This window comes from Sprattus sprattus (assembly GCF_963457725.1).
Source record: "Sprattus sprattus genome assembly, chromosome: 8".
Lineage (NCBI taxonomy): Eukaryota > Metazoa > Chordata > Actinopteri > Clupeiformes > Clupeidae > Sprattus > Sprattus sprattus.
In genome coordinates, this window is record NC_137927.1 from 30,455,746 (window position 1) to 30,471,240 (window position 15,495).

The 15,495-nt window shown below is 44.3% G+C and overlaps 1 protein-coding gene across 1 annotated transcript; it reads right to left on the reverse strand.

Annotated features, from left to right (window-relative positions):
• Positions 1–1,059: 1,059 nt before the first annotated feature.
• Positions 1,060–14,931, reverse strand: rec114 (REC114 meiotic recombination protein; the record flags this gene model as incomplete). The annotated part of the gene is made up of 6 exons (XM_080843572.1): positions 1,060–1,224; positions 2,177–2,239; positions 4,362–4,538; positions 9,993–10,076; positions 14,322–14,411; positions 14,833–14,931. The coding sequence occupies 6 exons, from the start codon at positions 14,929–14,931 to the stop codon at positions 1,060–1,062; spliced, it is 678 nt and encodes a 225-aa protein (XP_080699698.1).
• Positions 14,932–15,495: the final 564 nt, after the last annotated feature.

Here is a 15,495-nt window from a genome sequence, read left to right on the forward strand (position 1 = left end):
TGTACACACACACACACACACACACACACACACACACACACACACACACACACGCATGCACACACACACACACACACGCATGCACACACACTCTCACACACACACACACAAGGCTCATGCCTACGCATGCACACACACACACACACACACACACACGTATACACACACACACGCATGCACACACACGCGCATGCACACACACACACACACACACACACACACACGCACGCACGCACGCACACACACTCACACACACACTCACACAATCTGTTGCAACCATGAACGACCATGTGCTGCCTGTGTGTTGACTCCTGGTCTGAGCTGCTTCAGTTTCATTCATGACCGATTCATGTCAATTCCCCATGCACCTCATTAATGACATGTACTGTACAAACATACCCACCCACCAACACAACCATAACACACTCACTCACACACACACACTCGAGCAACATACACTCACTCACACACACACACACACACACACACACTCAACCATCAGACACTCACTCACACACACACACACACTCGAGCATCATACACTCACTCACACACACACACACACACACACACACACACACTCAACCATCATACACTCACTCAAACACACACACACTCACCCATCATACTCTCACTCACACTCGCTCTCTGTCTCTGACTCAACCTGTCACTACCCACTCACTCACAGAGGAGCACACACACACCCTTGCCTGTGAGATGGTGTGTAATGTGTGTGTGTGTGTGTGAGATGGTGTGTAATGTATGAGTGTGTGTGAGATGGTGTGTTCAGCTGTCTCAGGACTGTCATTTTTGCCCCCACCCCTTCAATGACACCCACTAGACACACACTCAAACACACACACACACACACACACACATCAATGTCACGCTTGGCCCAGATTCCTGAAGTCCCTCTCCACTTCATCTGTATCACATTATCACACTCACACACACACACCCCTGAGCTTACACACACAGAAGCACACCTACACACACACAACCCAAACCACCCACCTAGCCAACAACCCCCTCACACACACACACACACACACGACTGTCTCACTCCTGACACAGCTTCCTCAGCTCTCCCTCCACCTCCTCCACGTAGGCAGGGAAGGCAGGATCCAGCAGACACAGCCTGAGCAGCTCCGGGTCAGCGGGCCCAAAATGGCCACAGTCTTGGTACACCAGCGGGAGAGAGAGACCACCCTCACCCAGGAAGTGCTGGGGGGGGGGGAAAGGGGGGAACTTGATTATGTTTTACAACATATGCAGACACAAACACAAGCGTGCACACACACACACATTTACATTTATTCATTTAGCAGACGCTTTTATCCAAAACGACTTACAATGGGGTATGCACAGTTACATTTACACTGATGACACACTGCACATCAGGATTAGGGGTACATGTGTCTTGCTCAAGGACACTTTGACAGGGAATTGAACTAGCAACCTTCTGATTACTAAACCACTGTCCACTGTCGCCCCCTACACACACAACCACACACTCCAACACCCACACGTTCACTCAGACAGACAGAATTCTGTAATTCTACAACCGTGTTAACCAGAGGACTACATCTTTGTTCCCCATAAAACACAAATTAAAGCTGAATTCCTATCACAGAAGCAGTAGGCAGTAAGGCACAACAGAGGGTTAGAGGCCTGGTAAACATTCGAGGGTTAAAGGCCTGGTAAATGGATTTCCAGGGATGAAGAGTAGAAAGCTTGTGTCAGGACTGATGGTGCGTTCCATTTACCTCAGAAGTCGGAGCTCGGCGCTGGGAATGACATCACACCTGAGCTGACCGCGTTCCAGTTAGCAATTGATGTTAGCAATAGCGGTTTATTACAACTCATTACGCTGCATTTTGCGAAGAATACCCAACACTGAAGCAACAATTTCCACAGATAGAAGTTGAACTGTACTGTGTGAGTGACTGTTTTAATGAGACACAATTAAGAGAGAGGTGCTAATAAAGTTGATCCGTGGGGACAGCCATCTTGAATTCTGAAGTCGGGGTTGGTGAGGTGTTTTTTTTAGGGGGCAGCCCTGTTTAAGTTTCCAACTTGGAACTGGGAATTTCAGACTTCTGAGTTTGGCTGGAATGCACCATAAGGGTGAGGGATGTAAACTGAAACACGGAAGGTTACCCGGGAGAGACGTTACCTTGGAGAGACGTTTGAGGGAGAGAGACCCCTGGACTTCTGCAGTGGGGTCTACTGGACATGACTGTGGATCACAACACAGGAGAGGTTTTACATGACATACAGTATACACCTGGCCAGCACCCATGCATATCACAAGCACACACACACACACGCACGCACGCACACACACACACACACACACACACACACACACACACACACACACACACACACACACACACACACACACACACACACACACACACACACACACACACACACACACACACACACACACACACACACACACCATCACACACACACACACACACACACACACACACTCACACACACACACACCATCACACACACACACACACACGCATACATCAATAAACCAAAATATACACAATATCTTGTAGCAAGAAACTAGCAGAGATATGAGCATGGTCTTACACACTACATGCATAAACAATAGATGCACAGATACACAGGGTTCAATCTCTTTCCTTCCCATTTTCTCTGACTCTCGGTCTGTCTCTCTTTCTCTCCCTCTCTGACACACACACACACACACACACACACACACACACACAGCCTCAGTTATCCATCGGTCAATATCTTCATTATTAATTGAAAGCTCTGAACTACTTTGAGCCCTTTGATGCTCCCAGCGGCTTCTCCTTGCATCCTGAGACCTGAAGGTGTGTGTGTGTGTGTGTGTGTGTGTGTGTGTGTGTGAGAGACCTGAAGGTCTGCATCCTGCCCTTCTGAAGGCTGATGACATCGCTTTTGAAGGGCCGCGTAATAAACAATTCTGTCATCTCACTGCTGCTTTAGACTGAATGGAGAAGAGGAAGTCTCTCAAACCTGTCTTCAGAGGGTGCTATGAGGAGCTTTGCCTCCTTTGGAATCTGCCTGTGAGCAAACACTGCCATCTAGTGGCAGAACACTTAACTTGCATCACATGCTTAGGCCGAATCTCGATTCTTCTCCTTGCCCCTTTTGCTTAGTCTTGTCTTAGTCTTAACCCTAGCACTTGCAAGTGTAAGGGCCAAGGGCTGAGATCTTTCCCCTATGAAATGAGACGCCACTCGGTTTCGGGTACGTCATGCGTGACTGTATGAGCTATGAAACTAGCGATTTAAAAAAAGTCTAATGAAGAACATGGTTGCAAATATATATGTATACAACTGTGTAGAGCACGAAACAAGACTGTCGTCATTTTTAAATTAATTATAAGCCAAAAATACTTACATGTAGTGTATGTAGCATGATAGCTGGCAAGCTACCATATAAGCCAATGGAGTGGTGGTATACGCGCTAATTTGTATCCTAAAACTACCGTTTGAAAGCTTCAGTTAAGACCGACAATACTATACATCGTCCGAGTAGCACATTTCAGATCAAACCGAGTCATTATAAACATATAAAAAGTTGTGTAGATAGCTTTATTCATGTAAAATATTCCTCGCTTCAAGCAGCCATGTTTTTTTGAAAATTCCCGAGCTGGTTTCGCGGTGTGCTCTGGGATAGCCCTTGGAGTTAAGGTAGCCCTCCGATCATCTAAAAAACGAGGGCCATACACCCCTTAACCTTACCCCTTAATCTTGATCAAGTTGGGTATTGAGACACCACTAGCTCTCACATGAACGCGCAATTTCAAGGGTAAGGGGTAAGATAAGGGGTAAGGGGAAGTATTGAGATTGGGCCTTACTCTCTCTCTCTCGCTCGCTTGTTCACTCACTCACTCACTCACACACACACACACACACACAGACACACACACACACACACACACACACACACACACAGACACACACACACACACACACACAGACACACACACACACACACACACACACACACACACACACACACACACACACACTCAGAACCACAGCATTGACATTAGAGAATGGTCATTCTGCAAGTCTTTCTTCTTGTCCCCTGATCTAAACTGTGGACTGCACACTTATAAGCAACCGTATCAGCAGGTGTTTTTGTTTCTGTCTTAACCAAACCGAGACCTTACATGACAAGTTGACCAACTGCCACCTTAATGTGAAAGGAGTGTATTAAGAAGTGCAGCAGGTTTGGTCGTGATTAAAATACTGAGCCTGTACGGCCTCTTGTGTAAAAGACTGTCCACCTCTTCCCTAACTGTAGCTAAGGCAGTATGAGTGTGCGAGCGGCTGCAGCACCTGCTCGGCCTGTAGGGGGAGCTGTGTGCTACTGCTGCTGCTGGGGGGCTTCTCTGGATTCTCTTGGCTGCCCACTGGCAGGAAGTCCTGCAGCCGTAGCACCGCCCTCTCACACCTCTCCACGGCCTCCGCTCTGCTGGCCCCGTCAAACTGCAGCCTGAAGATACGACTCTCTCCCTACATCACAGCAACAAAGACCAAACAAGACGTCAAAATATGGGGCATACACACACATCATATCACACATAGAAATGGGGCATACACACACATCACACCACACATAGAAATGGGTCATACACACACATCACATCACACACAGATATGGGGCACACACACACATCACATCACACACAGATCGATATATACAGTATCTATGTTTCTCTAGACTCATGAGGGCATATATAGACAGCATACTAAACATTCAGCATTAAGCATATTCCCCCATAACCCTAGATCTAAGATGACTTAGTAATGATAGGGATTATGATTGTATAGCTTTTCAGCTGCTCAAACATCCCATAGTCCATAACAAATGGTGCTATGTGGACGAACACCTTTTTTTCTGATGTTTTGCTGTGAGTTAGCACTTGTGTAATTGTGCTGACGGAGAGGGCTGGCTAATACTCACAGCATTTAAGCACATATTAAAGCCACAGTATAAATTATTAAAGTATTTGCATTTGTATTAACCACTTTATGAGGTACTGTATGTATTTGTGGGTAACTATTTTTGTATCATCCTCAAACAAATGAGAGAAAAATATAATCCTAAATCATTTATTTAAAGCGTATTTGAGTGTCTAGAAATGCGCTATATAAAATAAAGTATTATTATTTTTAATTGGGGGAAATGGTCCAATAGTACATATCTGTGTGTGGACCTTTGGCTTGAGTCTCTGCTGTGACCTCCTTGAATAGAGATCACCGCAACCAAACACGTTTCGGCTTGGCTCAATGTTAGCCCATTTCTCTGTACAGAACAGATTCAGCTCTGGGATATTGGTGGGTTTCCTCACATGAACTCTTTGCTTCAGGTCCTTTCACAACATTTCCATTGGATTAAGGTCAGGACTTTCACTTGGCCATTCCAAAACAATAACACACTATTCCTCTTCAACCATTCTATGGTAGAATGTTTGCTGAGGGTCGTTGTCTGGCTGCATGACCGACGTTCTCTTGAGATTCAGTTCACGGAGAGATATCCAAACATTTTCCTTCAGATCTCTTTTGTATAATACAAAATTGATTGTTTCCATCAACGATAGCACAACAAAACAGGCCCAAACCATAAAACTACCATAACCATGTTTCACTGATGGTTTTTATGCTGCAATGCAGAGTTTCTTCCTCCAAACATATCTCTTTTTATTTAAACCAAAAACTTCTATTTTGGTCTCATATTATTAATATTGGATCATTATCCTCTATACAGAAAATTCTACACAAATTCTAAACACCACTGTATAAAACACATATTGTTTTCTATGATACTGTATATGAAAAGGGCCAAACACTGTTGTAGTATATACTTCATGCTTTTTACCATGGGGGAAACTCCTTACTGCTGTTTTGCTGTAAGCATGTAGCATCCACCATGTAGCATCTAGCATGTAAAACAGGGTTGGGCAATTCATTTCCCCACGGGCCACATGAGATAGTGGGACTGTTGTGGAGGTCCGGACCAATAGACTGAACTCAATTAAGCATGAAAAATTAGCATGTTTTTGCAGTATTTAGGGTGTGCCCAGACGACAAATACACATGGCCCACACACACACACACACACCAGAGCAAGCTTGCAATGCAATAGTATAAGTATAAAAATTAATAGTAATATGAAATTGTATTATATGGCAACGACAGTACAAGCATTCTGATTGGCTAATGGGTAGTCATACCAGGCGCGTATTGACGTTCTAGCCGGTCTGCGGTCTGAAAACTATTTGTATCGTTTAACGTTTGATTCCTAATTTACCATTGACCTCTGCGGGCCGATCAGGGACAGCCAAGGGGCCGCAAATGGCCCTGGGGCCGCACTTTGCCCATGTCTGAAGTAAAAGGTGCTTAGTGCTGTTTTGTGAATACCAAATTGAGAGGTGGGTCCAGAAGCAAAGTCAAATGACCCCGGTTGATCCTTCCATACTTAAAAAAATCATGAGTTACGTCATGATACTAAACTATACTTAATCATTGCGATTCTCAAGTGTAGTGGCGTTGTTAGGCCCCTGAATTTAACAATAGCTAGAAACGCACTTCCTGCTCAAGTATATTGATATTTTCATACACCCCTGTACAACACCCTCCAGTCTTTCAGTGCCCTTTAACTACCCACACACTCACTGTAGGGCGAGCGCTTGCTGGTCCAAACAGACCGTAGTAACTGCGTGGTCAAATATAGCCCAATGTTGTGGTTTCGTTTTAGCCAAGGAGTGACTGCGTGACCCGGAGTGGAGTGGATGCTGTGATACTCACCTCACACCCAGCTGCCTACGATTAAATCAGAGATGAACGTGGGAACACTCTTGTACACACACACACACACACACACACACACACACACACACACACACACACACACACACACACACGGGCAGCAGTAATGTGCTCTTGACTGGCACTGGCCCTGTATAATTAATTTAGGTCGATGAGTTTGGCGTGGGTGGTTTCACTCGCTCTCTCGCGTGTGCAATCTCTGTTTCTCTTACGCTCTTACGCACTCACACATACACACACACACACACACACACACACACACACACACACACACACACACACACGCACACAAACACACACACCCACTCACACATAAACACACACACCACTCTCTGACACCAAGTCATCCTCTCTCATTCACTTCCTCCCTCACACTCACACACAGAGATAAATAGATAGATAGAGATACACAGAATGAGAGAGAGAGAGAGAGAGAGAGAGAGAGAGAGAGAGAGAGAGACTAAAATAGAGTGTATTAGCACTAAGTTAGTGTGCAGGCGAAGACACTTATGTCTGACTTGTATACTGACACTAAATTGAGTAAGCCTGCTCTACACACGGCAATTTGTATTCACCGGTTTCACATCACCCAAGTAGCACTTGACACTCATTGAACCCACACATCGCTTACACTTACTCGCACACACACACACACACACACACACACACACACACACACACACACACACACACACACACACACACACACACACACACACACACACACACACACACACACACACACACACACACACAAAGCAAACAGACCACTGGGCGAGGGCAAAGATAGAGAGGGAGGGGGAGAGAGAGACAGACAGATGGAGACAGAGAGAGAGAGAGAGAGAGAGGAAAGACAGAAATAGAAAGCGCGAGAGCAAGATAAAGAGAGAGACGGGGAGATAGAGAGATAAGAAAAGACAGACAGTAATATTTGCTCTCAGCGTCAGGGCACCGTGTGCCAACACTGTTTGGCATGCGCGTCCTGACTCAGATCCACTTAATTGCCAATTAAACCGCTGTCCTGGCCAGTGCGGCCCTGCCAAACACGCCGCCGCCTCCTCCAACGCCACACACCCATGTCACAGCCTTATCGGGGTATGGTAAATATACCCAGAGTGCGCTGCAGCTGTCACTTAACCAATTACAGGGGGAGATTACCGCTCCGCCGTGTGGATTACCACATTAGTCATTTCCAGACATCCATCTTCCTCTGAAGTCTGGCAAGGGCTGGGGAAAAACCCCACAAAAGAGAGATATTCTGAGGGGTTCAGCTCATCTTATTATCGTTTTCATGGGGAATACAAAGCAGGCTGGCCCACCATCAACAAAGCATGCTGATATCAAAGCATGTGTCCGTTGCGTTTACGCTTTATTATTTATTTCCTTTGCTGAAGATTTGGACATTTTTAGCGAACAATTAGTATTCATGGACAGGGATATCCTTGCGATTTGCATACGGATGCAGCTGGATGAAACGTAATTAGCATTTTTTTTCCACCAGCTACAAACTTCTGCCTTTGAGGCTTGCTTTGGAGGTCATGGTGTGACAACTACATGAGGATGCACAGGCAGCGCTGGCGTGGAATAACAATGGCGAGGCGTGCTGGCCACTAACATGTGTGTGTGTGTGTGTGTGTGTGTGTGTGTGTGTGTGTGTGTGTGTGTGTGTATGTGCTGGCCACTAACAGCATCTCCTGTAGGATCACAAACATGCACGCATCACTTCACTGACCTACTTTCACAGTCATTGTCTTGGTGTCAATAGACATGGAGATAAAAGAGAGAAAAATAAAGGAACAAAGCGTTCTTCAAACGTTCTTTAAGAAGCACAAGGAATCCTTGGAGGTTCTTTGTGCCTCTAAATGATCTTTCATACCTGAGTATGTCCACAGATGTGAAAACCAACATACCCGTAGGGAGCATGCATTATTATTTGTCTTATACTTTGACTTAATTTTTTTTTTTTTTTTAAGGTATGCTATTATGGGCTTCTATACCATCTTCAGATTCATTTTGATGACACGTGGTCATGTGACGGAGGGATAAACCCGTCTGCTGTCCCCATTAACTGCCCCAGCTAGTCACCATGGAAATGTAAGAATGACACAGAGTATCGCCAAGTTACATCAGTTCATCTACCTAATTTGACCTGGTAAAGGTCACTCTTTGGCAGAAAAAGCAGTCCTCAGATGGCCCTTAGAAGAGATACAGGAGTCTAAAGAGCGTGCTGTGCTTACAGAGAAACTTCAGGATTTTTTAACCTGGGCACTACTTTCCCCATCTTTATAGGTCCAAACCAGGGACCAAAATAATAGAATCAGTCCAGTATTGAGTTAGAGCGCTAAAGGCGGCAAACGCAGAAAGGCGGAGATATTTATCACGCCTGTCAAGGCTCATCATGTATCTCATATGGTCATATTTGTATTTCTCTTTCTTCAGTCACTAAAGTAACATTCCTCTACAACGGCCCATAGGTGACCGGAATGCCACAGTCCACATGGAATCTGTCTACACCACAGTGTAATCCCATGGGGCAAGCATCTGCGTCAGAGTAAACAGCTTGTTTCGCCACTGACAGGCTTAAGATGTCTGACAACATGGGAAGGATCCCTCCAGAGACAGAACTGTATATACTGTATAAAACAGTTTTTGTAGAGACATAATCTACAGTATCTTGAGATATTCAGGTAAACATACACAGGTTGAATAGCCGATTTTCTGGTTGCCGATTATAGCGTTCATTGCACCGACAGTCGACATAAGACCGTTTTACATCGTTTCTTTGTCCCCAGTCAAAATTTGGACCCCCAAAAATGGGAAAGTCGAGCCAAGGTTGAAAAGAAGACAAGTTTCCCTTTAAGAATCACCACACCTCTGTGTGCTCAGGACTGTGTTTCATCAAGCTTTTTGTAAGGATAAGTGGCTCTAGTACTTCCAAAATAAAGGCGATTTTGGGTGCGGGTGAAAGATTGTTGACTTTAAGTAGAAAAAAACGCACTCTCAAGCTTGTCTCATTACTATTTCATTTCCGACCAGTTTATTCACAGACGCGTTTCGGCCTAAGCCATCGTCAGTGTACAACATCAAGCTGACATGGGCCATAACTTAAAGACGATAAATTACCACATTGGCACTCACCTTCATGGTCGCTTTAAAGAGCAGAACGTCAGCCTTCTTCTGCACTTTCATGAAGCTAGCAGCGTTTATCAGGGAGAACCCTTCCTGTACAACACACAGTAACAACACATCAATAAAATAACAACAACAGACTGTACACAAGACACAAACAATAACATGACATGGAAACATATGAGTTTAATATGACATGGATACATATGAGTTTAATGTGACATTGATACATATGAGTTTAATATGACATTGATACATATGAATTTAATATGACATGGATATATGAGTTTAATATGACATGGATACATATGAGTTTAATATGACATGGATACATAGTTTCATCCAACGGCTCCATAGGCAGGATACAATGGCATTAAGGTTAAGGATAGGATTTGATTTTCTCTTCTGAAAAAAAAGTAACAAACCAAATATTTTTTCATTGGTTGCACACCAAACATTTTTTCATGCAACAAGGTACAGTGGCAGCTCAAAGATAGAAAGAATAAATGTCATGCTTTCAAGAGGTTTGTCTAATTTCATTTTACTTTGAAAAAGATAAGCTCAATTTCCTTCAGCAAACTGCATTCCTTTCCGCATCCGGATGAGTTTGACCTGCGAGTGGACCTTGCAGCTCCAGCCTACGCCAGTAGGGGGCACTACCGTCTCATAAAATACAGACACTCCGAAAAAATTCTCTGAGTGTTTCAGCACTCAGACGGTGGAAGAAGAGGCATTAGTTTATCTCTCTGCCACGAGAGTAAAACACAGACAATCAGCTTTTCCCAAAACTGATGCTCAAGAGCCAAACATTTTTTTTTTTAACAAAATCCTCTTATCTACAGAGGAATGGGCCGCATGTTTTTTTTCCTGAAACATACTAAATGTATTTTTGCCCCGTCTCACCACGAAAAAACAGGACGAGAGGAAAGGGGATTGTCTATTACCTTACATGATTCAGGGCACTGGGCACTAAAAAGATCTTCTGCTAAGCCCTGCTTCCCCCTTCCATTTAGGCCATGTCATAACTGAAGCCTAGCTCATTCTTGTATTCTATCTGAACGTACTGCGATCACAAGGAGGCTTAAAATCACTGCTCATGCATCAGCTAGCCGACCGCTGTGGTAGTCGTGGGATATCGACAAAACACAAGGCCAGCTCTGCGTCGCCTGATACCGAAGCTCGTGAGCAATCTGTGCATCAGCTCTGTTACATAAAACAGCGCATTTCATCAGCAAACTTCAAGATTTAAAACAGATTATGGTTTTCCTTCACCACAGAGAGTTGCTGAGAGGATCAGATTAACAGTATTCTCTTGCAAAGCAAAATATCACATTGGGACCAGGATGTCTTTTTTTTTTATGCTTACAACCCCAGCCCTACTCCTGGTCCACATACTGGTTTGCTGCTGTGTGAGTAAAGATGCTTTACTAATCCTGCAACCCCCTCCTGTTTTCTCCAAATACACTCCTGCTCTACACTGACACACAAACACAACACACACCACACACACACACACACACACACACACACCACACACAGACAGACACTGAGTCATCTCTAATCTGGACAGCACACTCGGCTACTTCCCTCACCACACATCACAGGCTAGCCCGATATTGCTGTGTCCATCCTCTCCCCCTCGTTTAAGGAAGAAATTCCTCTTTTGGAGGGGAAAAAAAAGTCTCCACACACACACACACACACACACACACACACACACACAAACCTCTCTCTACGGAGAGAGGCGGCCAGGTTGATGGTTGGGTTTTACAGGGGGAGAGCTGTCGGCAATATGCTCCCTTCTTTCTGGAGAGCGATGTGCAGATTACATTTGAGTCAGTGCACTTTTCCTGCGCCTGAGATGAAGTAGCCTGAGTATAATGACGGAAAGTAAATAAAGAATAAAAAAACTAACAATACATAACCAGAACAGAATTGGGTTATGATGATTAAGATTCTAACTGTTGTAAGCAACAACAATAATAATAGCAATACCTATAATAATAACAATAATAATCATCATATAATAATAACAATAATAATCATCAGGTTATGATGATAACGATTCTAACTGTGGTAAGGAAGAGTGAACATTCTGATATCATAAATACGTATAACATCCTTGGTAAGCTCTGGAATTACACTGGCCTCTTTTGTCAGCAACTAATATTTCCAGCTGCAGCTGCATTAACCACTTAAGCGAAATTTATGCTACTCCGAGCCCTCTTCGGGCAAACCTCGGAGAAGCTCTCGTACGGGAAGTTAGAAAAATTAGGTGGTGGAGGTGCTCGGAGAGATCGTAGAGGGTTTCCCCTGTGTCAGACTCCGTGAATCGGAGTATCATAAATTTCGCTTTAGAAGACAGAGAGGGGGGGGGGGGGGGGTGATCAGGGGTGCACTCCTACAGACAGAGAGAGGGGGGGGGGGGGGGGTGATCAGGGGTGCACTCCTACAGACAGAGAGAGGGGGGGGGGGGCACTCCTACAGACAGAGAGAGGGGGGGGGGGGGGGGGGGGGCACTCCTACAGACAGAGAGAGCGGGGGGGGGGGGATCAGGGGTGCACTCCTACAGACAGAGAGAGCGGGGGGGGGGGGGGGGGAATCAGGGGTGCACTCCTACAGACAGAGAGAGCGGGGGGGGGGGGGGATCAGGGGTGCACTCCTACAGTAGTCAAATCCAGCTCAAATCTAGCAAGAAACTTCTCCAGGATAATTGGAACAGACACTAGCTTGGTGTGCAGGCTGATTGTGGTCCCCCCCCCCCCCCCTCTTTTTCTGAGGTGCTAGGCCCGGGTTTTTGGGGAGGTGGAGTGGAGATAGTCCCTTTCCTATCCACTCCAAGGTCAAAGGCTAAGGTCTAAAAGCTGCTCTTCTCCCAAGCCATATATGAGTTACACATTCAGCCGAGACCATTAAGCCAATCAACAGCACAGCTCTGCCGCCTCTATGAAGTGCATTTGGCCACGTGTGTGTGTGTGTGTGCGTGTGTGTTTGTGTGTGAGAGAGAGAGAGACTGATTCAGGTGGGCTGCTGGTGAAGCCAATATGAGCCAGAGTACACCGTTGCAAAAAATGGTGCAATCTAAGGTCCCTTTTTTTTTTTTTGTAAAGAATCACCCAAACAAGATACAACGTTTGTGAGGTTTATTCAGACACCAGCTTTACGGCTGGGGTTCTGTTTGGTGGACAGGTTTCTATTGTAGAACCACTAGCTATTGAAAAGACAACGAAAAGTTTAAGCATCCCTGGACCACATTACTGGGGCTTAAAAAGAAAAGTAAACATTTTATAATGATTATAACTGACTTTCATTAAAAATTAAAAGATGACCAGTGCAAGTGCACACTGCAAGCAAAAATTATATTTTACACAATTAACACAATTGTAATCAACTGAACAAAGTGAATGCTAGCCTGTAAAGATGCTATATATGTATATTAAACATAGATAGCATCTTTACAGGCTAGCATTCACATTGTTCAGTTGATTACAATTGTGTAAAATGCATAGCTGCCCTGCAGCCCCATAATGACAACTCACACCATCATAATGTCATCTCCGTTCTTATGTCTGGAGATATGGACACCACGGTCATCATTTTATGCCTTTATATAAACCTTATATATAAATTGAGTCACTCAGTTGGAGACATTCTATAAAAAATAAAGACAGAAACACAGAAAGTACTATTTGATGAAAAAGCCTCACCACTTTCTGTATCTCACCATCATGAAACATTATAATAAGTATGCAAGTGTGCTTCGATTTCTCTTGATGGCGTACACGCATATAAACCAGGTCCCGGGCGGGGGCCAGAGAAAATAATCAGGAGGAAATAGGGAGGGATATTCTGCTGACAAATGCCTGGCTTTTTTTTCCTTTCTTCTAACACTTCCACTTTTTTCTCAAGTGTAAGCAATAAATATCCAATCTCTTTGCAAGGACAAAACACGTTCCCACTGTTGCTCAACTGGCTGTGTAAATGGATAATTTAACGCAGACAATGCAAAACGTGCCCCACTTGTGTGGTTGCCCACACAATCCCAGAACAGGCAAGCAGCCATGATTAATTGCCCTTTTATTTCAAAGAAAAAGGCACTCACAAAGAACCTGAAAACTCACATTGTAATAATAGAGCATATCAAGTTTGCCAACAGCCACTCACGAGTTCACGTACATTTTGCAAGCAAACAAAAAAAAAGTGGAAAGAAAGAATGAATGAAAGAAAGAGTATTCTTTATCAACACTGAAAAAAACAAACTTTAAAGTAATTAGTTAATTTGTCACCATTATCATGCAGATTCACAACAGAAGACAAAAGGCTAACTAAAACACTCACCAAGAGCTCTTCAGACTGAGACACAAGGAAATGACCGGACTCCAAGATGCTTAGCTCTATCTGGCCATCACTCTTGGTGGAGTCGTACACCTGTGAAGGTACAGCAAGGTGAGAGAACGATTGATAAAAGAAAGATCGCCATCACTAACAAGACACTGGATCAGCTACGCCAGCTGACTAACTTTACATGAACGCTTACAGTAGACTAACACGTTAACTTGTCAGTTTTAGCTTAACCCTAATCGACAAGAAGAAACAAATGATCCCCCCCCCCCCCCCCCCCCCCCCCCCTTATATATATCTAGCCCAAATTGTTTAAAAAAGTTTGACCTGCACGTTATAACTACGTTAATCAATTACACATTTGTACTGCACTCAAATTAAACTTATGAAAATATGTTGCCGTTAACGGCTATCTCACTAGTTAGCGAAGTACCTAGCTAGCCATAGCTAGCTGATTTGCATGTAGACTAGCCTAACCTACAACGAGTTAATTAGCCCTGACACTCACCTTCCAAGAGGTGTTACTACAGTCTTTCTTGCTTGTCGGTAAAAGACGTCCATAACGTCTCAGTTTCCACACAGCCTTGGCAATCGTTGTTTCAGACATTTTAGCGGGACGTTGAGGAGCATCATTCTTTTCTGTCATCTTGAGTGGTGGGACCGGGAAGAGTAGCGCTTCAACTCGCGTGCTCACTGTAAATAAATGCAGGTGCACGCTTACCCCACACGCGCCACCCTGTACCACAGTCTGTAATGCCTTTGACCCTAGGCTGCGCAGTCTTAACCCCAGGACATAATGTAGTAGGGTACATTATAGGCTTAGGTTAGGTATTATTTAGTCTGTTTGAGTCTTAATAACGAAATAAATGCAACGAAAATACACATTGGCTATTTTTATTGTTAGAATGGATAGATTCTAAACGAAAAAAACAGAGAATTTGCGTTGTGAAGCCCCTCCAGTTTAGGAAGTATAGCTCTGACAGCATCTTAAGTGTAACCCCAGGGTAGTCTATGCCCAAACAGCACCGAAATCCGGTAATTCTGAGTACAAGGACATGATTAGGCTATGCCTGACAGCTTAAAGACAACCTGTAGGAGATGGAAGCCTAATTGCACTGACGTTGACAAATTGACAGCACATCAGCTTGATTTGTCTTGCGTTTTGCGCACA